The following is an 8,737-nucleotide window of genomic DNA, read 5'->3' as shown; positions in this document are numbered from 1 at the left end:
ACGTAACGTAAAGGTAAGGTAAAAGTAAAAACTAAAACTAACAATAAACTAATATATATATATATATATATATATATATATATATATATATATGTGTGGAAAAAGTAAAAACTTACAATTAAGAATATAACCGAAAGTAGATTTTCAAGATTATTCAACAACAAATTAAAAAGTTTGTATTTACACATAAATCTTGTGATTTATACACATTATACTAGGTCAATGACCATACCATGGAAAACAGTTGTCCCACCATGAATTATGTTAGAGATGATTAAAATTATGATGTTGAAAGATGAAATGTTTAGCTTTGCATTAGATTATGTAAGGCAAGGATAAAGCATGTTATACGTAATCATTAGCTATTATGTTATTTGATAAAATTTATTTTCATATCCTTGTTAAAGATTGTATGAAAAATAGGAAAATTTTTAATGTTGTAGATATTAGTTAAAAGAAATTCTACTTAACCTTAAAATCAATGAGAATATAAATTTGTAGAAATAAGTAAATATATATATTTGATATTAAACAATAATTTCATAATTTCAAATTAACTGTCAAATAAATATAGAATCTTTTTCTTTTAGTGCAAGATTGGCCAAGCATTTCCTGTAATTTGATATATTCTGTCTTTGAAAGTAGGGTGTGTGTGTTTTTCTGGTGTGGTCGACTGGGGCAGTAACACAATGTTATAGTACATTAGGGTTATGGAAAATTGAATGACATGTATTTGGACTAAATTTTACCCTTTGTAGCTGATTTTTAGGGAATATTTTGATTTTTTCTTTCTTTCTTTGGAGAGTTTATTTACTCAAAAACTCAATGGGCCTGGTATGGCCTGATGGTTAGGGTGCTTGACTTGCAATCTCAGGGTCATGGGTTCAAATCCCTGTCACCGAACATGCTTGCCCTTTCAGCCATGAAGACCTAATAATGTGATGGTTAATCTTGCTATCTGTTAATAAAAAAGTTCCCCAAGAGTTGACAGTGAGTGATGTTGACTAGCTGTCTTCCATCTAGTCTATCACTGCTCAATTGGGGATAGTTAGTGCAGATAGCCTTCATGTAGCTTTGTGTGAAATTCAAACCAAATCAAAACACAATGAATGGTAAAACATGAAAAATGTTTTCTGTTAGCAGCTTGTAAGTTTTTTTTTAATGAATTATTTGTGTAGCAAAATTTCACAAGTAATTTATCTTTAAGCCTAAAAACATGAAGGAAGTTTTTGCTTGGAAAACAGGTTATATTCTTTAATAATTTTATTCTGGCATCTTATTTTTATTCTAGCATCTTATTTTTATTTCTGTTTTGCATTTTTTATGTTATTAGACTTTTGAGATTTCCTTATAAATATATATATATATATTTCATGCTATTTAAAGAATTACATAAAACACTAATTGCTGTTGAAAGTTGAGAGATACTGATAGAAGCTGCTATTCAAGTAATCATTGGGCTGGTTAATGGATTATTCTCACACAAGTGGCTGTGTATATATATAAATGGGGAAAGTTTTTTTTTTTCAATTTTTTTATAGATAAATCAGAACATTTATTATTTGGTGAATCTAATATCAAGTGGACTACATACATCTCCATTTTGTTTGTTTTTAGAATATGCAATAAACCCTCATTGATCTGTGTAAATCAAATAAATTGAAAATCAAATAATAATAATGAAAACATATTTAACTATCACAGATAATCAAAATAGTGTTTATTTAAACCATATCTCATTGCAATTAGAAATCATTAAGTAGCCACTAACCAATTTATTAATGTACATTGTTTGAATATTGTATATATATAATGTTCAATAAATAAAGATATGAGATATCAGAAATTTAGTCCCCTACTGTACTTGCTAAAGCTTACTTGATGCCTTCTCATCTAATACATTATCTGTAGCTTTCAAAAATATATAATTTAAAATATAAACACTATGGCTCTGACTAGAAACTAACCCACAAAACCATAAATTACTACTCTTTATAGCCATTTTCAAAGCTGTGTTTCATTAGTAAATGAACAACTTGATGTAACGTCATAAAAGTTTGCCAAGAAAAAACTAGGGAAATGCTTGAAAAACGAATAACTAGATAATATGTTCTATAGGGGTGATAGGTTTTTAGCAAAAATATTCTCTATGATTGGTAGAAAATTTCTATAAATTGAAAATTGCATTGTTTACAGGCAGAACTCTTCAGAGCTGAGCAAAAATGCAAATTTGAACATTTTTTTTTTATTTTTCTTCATGAATTATACTGGATACATGTTAGAAAGTGACAAAACATTGGTTCTAAAATATTTTTGAGTTCACATTATTAAAATAACTATTTATAATTAACACTTAAAATTGCTTTAAACATTTGTGGTAACAAAAGTTCATTTGACAAAGAAATATGAAAAGCCATAAGAAACCATATCTTCATGTACAATAATTTAGGATTAACTTACTTTGTTGTTAAACTAAACTGTTGTACATGAAAATGTATCATACATGCAAGGTAATGCAAGACCTGTAACAATCTTAAAATATGTTCATTGGGTTGCTCTTAGAACATTTCCACAAGTCTGCCAAAATTAAACTATGAAATATTTGTTGATGAAAAAAAAAATATTTTGTGACATTTTCATACAAACTTTTAAATAATGTTAATAAACTTTATTACCCTAAAAAAATCCTTGCAAGTAAAATATTTTAAAAAACATAACTAGTTTCACTCTTAGACCTACCTCAGGTGTAAGTTAAATGAACACATTTTTAATTGTTCGGAATAAAATTATTTTTCAAAACATATGCAAGAATACACAAACTCATGAAAATTAAACTATATTAAACTGCAGAAACCAAGATATGCCTATAGGAACACATTTTACTAACCATAACCATACTAGTCTGGAAGTGCTCGAAATGAGAATGACTAGAAAATAAATTAATCTGCAATCTTTGAATACTACAGTTTGCTGTATTTTTTATCTTTCTCTTTATTCCTTCCATTTTTTTTACTTGTAGAACTTTTCTAAAAGATGTAATTTTTTGGAGAAATTTTATAATCAATATTGAAAATCTTGAGCATGCAATTTTCAAATTCTGCTCATGCTTTTTTTTACTAATCTTTATGAAGAGTGCTAGTCCAAAATGTTATCTTTTCAAAATAAAAAAATGTACATAGAACATGGTGATTCAAAACCTATTCTTCAATTTTTGAAAATGAAAATATACTAAAGAAATAGTAATTATATTGGTTTTATATATGTTTCTTCATTCAATTTTAATCCCATCTTGATTTGGAGCTGGCTGATTGGGTATTTTGTATTAGCCAGGAAATTTTACACTTGGGTGGCTGGCCCTAATAGCAATACTAAATGGCAAGCTTGTTTGGTGATGGGGATTTGAACCTGTGACCACAGATTGTAAGTTGAGTGTCCTAACCACTAGATTCAGTTGTAGTTGATTTATATGTACCATACCAAATCCTATGTAGTAGCTTAGTAGTTCTTTATAGAATTATTGAACATGGCACCGTACATTATATATGTCAATCATTTTTGTGGTTTTAATACAACTTACCAAAATTAGTTTATAAGATAATCATTTGCAAGTTACCTAAATTAAATTAACAAATATTGTAAAATTTATATTTTTCTTGTACACAGTAATGTGTTGTCATTGTTGAACTTCTAAATGTTTACAGTGTAGTGAAAAATACAACTTTTATGAATTTTATGTACAATTATATAATTTTAATACATTAATACTTTGCACGAGATAAAATAACCCTGAACTTTCCATGCATAACTTGTTATTTCTGAGTATTGCACCATCTGCACAACATCAAGTGGGTTTTAAAAACATCACATCTGAATTCTTCCACAGAGTAGATTGATAATTATGTGCACTTGCTGAGAAAATATTTAGCTTGTCAATCTTCCTAATGTGCCAAAGCATGGGAACATGAAGTTTGTTAACATGTGCACATTAAACTATTTCTCTGAACAAGAAATCTTTTCACTTAGCATTAGCACCATGTGAGAGAGACATTGCCAAACATGATGAGTTAAGTGCTACTAAACTTGATAGGGTTTTATAGATGTTGCATGTTTCAAATTACAGTAAGCAATTAGATAAAATTGTTTGTGATCAATTTTTTGAGAAACTTCACTCAGAAAAGGATAATTAGTATAATTCCTGTAAATAAACTGAAACAAACCTCTTTTAAAAGCAAAGTTTCAGATTCTATATCTTGGGTAAACCTAAATAAGAAATTTGTACAAAAATATTTGGAAGTAACATGCAAAAAATTATTCTCTGAGGCTTATTAAAAAAATAGCATAGTAATGATATAATATAAACATAACTATCTTTTAATATATTTAATATAAACGTATTTTGATCATTACAGTGTGAACTTTTTGTCTTGATATAATATCAAGTTCCTATCAAAGTTAAGTTTTTTAGATGAGTTTATTATGAAACTTGTTCATATGAATAACAGAGGTAAAAATGTAGCATATCAATAAACATAAAAACATCTAGTTATGTTTTTGGACATTTGAAGAAAAAATCTGATTGATAAATATATAAACATTCAATAAACATATAAGCATCTGATTATGATCTTTAAACATTTTTTAAAGAAAAAACTTAAACCTTTAGGGCTGGGCTCTTATTTTCAGGATCACTGGGTGTGTACTGCAAAGCAATTTTTTTTTGCTATGCCTCATAGGCTATATTACATTTACAGCCTCACATAATCATGGAGTATGTCTATATAATACAATTGTGTATGATATAAAGAACAATGTAGAAGCAAATATATATGTTGTGGTTTTGTTTTGTTACATTAGTAAAATTATTAATATAGGACTTAAATTTGGAAGAATTATTTTATTGATCTTGTTATTGTTTATAAGAAGTCAATTTTTACATTATTACATTTGTACTTTGTCACATGGTTAAAAGGCTGGTATGTCTAAGTGGTTAAAGAATACTGCATCATGAGCATGTTTTTTTTAAAGCAAATTATTGATTACAATGTAACATGGTGTGAAAAAAAAAACAGTAAATTTATATTGGATTTAACACTAAAGTAACTCAACAGTTGGTGGTGGGTGCTGCTAGCCAGTTGCCTTTCCTTTTGTTGGCAGTTCAAAATTAGTGAGTGTAGTTGATAGCTTAAGTAGCTTTGCCATAATTTAAAAATAAGAGAAGAAATATAACACCCTTCATGGCTGAAAGCACAAACAAGTTTGGTGGCTGTGGGGAATCAAATTTGAATCGTGAGGCAATCCCCTCTAATCACTAAGTCATGCTGGCCCAAAGCTGAACACACTTGAATTAATAATGAAAAATAATAATAAAAACTTGTAACATAAAAAAATTGGGTTTTAATAGCTGCAGTGATAGAACACAGATAATCTATTGTTTAGCTTTGTGCTTAACAATAAACATAAAAACAATATTTTCATTATTTGGATAAGTGGAATAATTTAAAATAGTAATCATTGGAAACTAATTTTGATTAGTTTATTATTTTTGTGAGTCATTACACTAATCAGTTAGGTTAAACAAGCTTTAATTAATCAAAAGTAATAATGAAAAATCATAATGCCAATATTTCAACTACTGAATAGTTGTATAATCAAAATCAGTAGAGATTGAAAATGTTAATTTTGATTATATTTGTGACATTAACTTTGATTACTGAATAGTTGAAATAATCAGAACTAACTGTTGGTTATTTTTTGACAGTAATTGACTTAATTGTAATTTTGCTTTATTCATTATTTTATGTTAAACTGAATGGTGTAATTGGTGCTCATAGGTTATTGATTATATTGAGAATTTGAGTCAATTGAACAGCTCTACCATTAGCATTGTTATTTTCTTGTTGTATAATATGATATTTTGAAAAATTAATGTTTTTATAGATCCCGACCCCTAGATCATTGTTTCCAGCACCAGAACAATCTTTTCTTGATCTTAGTCCTCAGCTACCTGAATCTTCAGTTATGCTATTACAAGATGACTTGGTAAAAGAAAAGCACACAAAAGAACAAGTCACAGAAAAGAATCAAATGGACTTAAGGGAGTTAGGTGAAAAGCAGGTTATTGATGATAATAAAGGTCTAAAAAAAGATGAGAATTTAGAAAATAATCTTGGTGATAAGGAGGATTCTTCACAAGAACAATTTATAGATAAAAATCAATTTAACTACCAAAAGTTGTCCTGTGAAAATCAAGTAATAGAAAATAATGTAGTAAATGAGAGTGTTTCAGAGGAGGAAACAGAAAAAGTGCCAGTAGTTACAGAACCATTAGAACCTCAAATAAAACTGAAATACTATTATCCAGCAGGTAAGTATGCAGTGTGTGAGATTTTGAGTGTGGTATGTTTTGAAAAAATTGACATAGTTAGATAAAACATTAAATTTATTAATAATTAAATTTTGGAAATTTAAAGTAGCTCATAAAGAACTTTTTCTCAATGAATAAGATATTATTATCATAGTATAGATTAACAGTAAGATTAATTTTTACAATAAGATGCACTAGAAATTTTTCTTTTGCTTTTCTTGAATTACTTTAGATCTAAAGTTGTGAAAGTAGAAAATTTTGATGTCAGGTCATTATTATAGTGTGAAATGTTAGCCTGCATTAACTTAATCAAGGAATGTTTATAATTTTTGCATATAAGAATTATCAATGCTTTCAAGATGTCTGTTACTTAAAAGAAATATAAAGATAATATTGTATTAATGTTCCTTATTTTAGAATTATATGCATAGCTATATTTGATATCTATTGATATAATCTCCTAATTTACTATTTTAAATCTTATCAATATGGTAAGTATATCATAATAGAGCTAGAAGACTAAATTGCTGGTTCACCAGTTCTTCTGGATGATGAGTAGGTATTTCAAGCAAAATAAACAAGTTGGTTTTAGAATGAATAAATAATAGTGTTAAAAAATCCTTTCCCTGATTCTGATGTAGTAACATTAATAAATCTGATAAAGATTACACTTTACCAACTTAATGTAGTTCACACTGAAACAGCTGTTGTTTAAGCAGTTTTCTAATATAGATATTAAATATGCCTATTGTATTCCAGACGACCTGAAGAGCCCTTGGTATTGGGAGAAAGTCCTTGTCAGCACAGGATATAGCAAATATGATGGGGTTGATACATTGTTATATACTATTTTGTACTTTCACTCAGAAGTTCTTATTAATAATTACTTATTTAACCAATCAGGTGATTGAAAAAATGCTGAAATTTTCTTTTACAGACCAGTGGAGTCCGTTGAATCTAGAGGGTAAAAAACAATATGATCGTGCCTTTCTTCTTCAGCTGCAGTCCGAACCAATATCCTTGAAGAAGCCCCAAGGTCTACCAAACCTGGAAGTTATCAAAGATAGGGTATGTATTGATGATTATGATAATAAAGTTATGATAGAGTTATTAACCATTTATAGTATCCTGAGAACTATATTAATTTCCTTGTAATTCAAATATAAAAGTGATTATAAGTTTTATTGCATTCAGTACTTGACCTTTTTATGAAAGTTCTAACAAATACATTATCAATAATATCTGAACATTTCAGTGTATAAAAACCTTGTTGTTTAAGCTGCAGATAATCCATGCAGAATAAGTTTGAATCATTTAAATTTCTATAACAGGCCATTCCCTTCAAGCAAGGAGATGTCAGGAGACCTCTGAATCAGGGTCAGTCTCGTAGTAACCACACTGATCCATTCATGCCAGTTTATGCTGGTGGTGCACAGCAAAGGAATGTAAGTTCCATACTGCTGTTATTTACACATGTACGAGGCCTGTGAGAAAAGTATCCGACCTTTTTTTTTTTTGTCGATAACCTGATGGATTTGAATCAAGCGCGCTTGCATGAGCCGACCTAGAATCTTCGTGCGCATGCATGAATTTTTCCCGCTTGTTGATTGCGTCAGTTGTTGGCAAGCAGCCATTGAGTGAGGTAGTGTGTAGTGCTCACATCAGTTTTTCATTGCAAGGAAAATGACGGAACGACTGGAGCAGCGCTACTGCATCAAATTTTGCCAGAAACTGGGCAACAGCCGGGTGGAAACCATTCGGAAGATTCAAACGGCTTTCGGTGACGATGCTATGGGCATCACACAAATTAAGGAGTGGTACAACCGGTTTAAAGACGGCCGCACAACGGTTTAGAGCGAGCCACACTCCGGTCGGCCATCAACATGCCGAAATGACCAGGTCATTGCCAAAGTGAACGCTATGGTGATGCGGGACCGTCGTGTGACTATCCGAGAAATTGCGGAAGAGGTGGGCATCAGCACTTTTTCGGCACATTCTATTATGACCAAAGATTTGGCTATGAAGAGAGTGGTGGCGAAATTTGTGCCGAAGCTGCTTACGGAGGAGCAAAAGGAACTTCGTGTTGAAGTCTCACAGGACATGCTGGACTCCACAAACAGTGACCCTGACTTCATGAACACCATAATCACTGGTGACGAGTCTTGGGTGTACGGGTACGACCCGGAAACCAAATCCCAGTCGTCACAGTGGAAGCATTCCACATCACCAAGACCAAAGAAGGCCCGCCAAGTGCGCAGCAACGTCAAAGTGATGCTGACTGTTTTCTTTGACTCCCGCGGTGTGGTACACCATGAGTACGCACCACAGGGTCAAACAATCACCAAAGAGTACTACAGGGATGTCCTCCGTTGG

At 30.4% G+C, this 8,737-nt stretch overlaps 1 protein-coding gene across 3 annotated transcripts in view; it reads left to right on the top strand.

Moving 5' to 3' along the window:
- LOC106465951 (eukaryotic translation initiation factor 4 gamma 1-like) overlaps positions 1-8,737 on the top strand; it is a 97,202-nt gene that overhangs the window by 1,108 nt on the left and 87,357 nt on the right. For 2 of the 3 annotated variants that reach the window (XM_022393919.1, XM_013926198.2), the window contains exons 2-4: positions 5,938-6,364; positions 7,302-7,432; positions 7,696-7,809. In XM_022393919.1, coding sequence (XP_022249627.1) covers positions 5,938-6,364; positions 7,302-7,432; positions 7,696-7,809 — 672 coding nt within the window. The remainder of the gene's footprint in view (positions 1-5,937; positions 6,365-7,301; positions 7,433-7,695; positions 7,810-8,737) is intronic. The other variant, XM_022393920.1, reaches the window with a different exon arrangement.

This window comes from Limulus polyphemus, unplaced genomic scaffold, assembly GCF_000517525.1.
Source record: "Limulus polyphemus unplaced genomic scaffold, Limulus_polyphemus-2.1.2 Scaffold2101, whole genome shotgun sequence".
Classification (NCBI taxonomy): Eukaryota; Metazoa; Arthropoda; class Merostomata; order Xiphosura; family Limulidae; genus Limulus; species Limulus polyphemus.
Note: the sequence above shows the minus strand (reverse complement) of the source record. Positions and strands in the feature narration are given on the sequence as shown.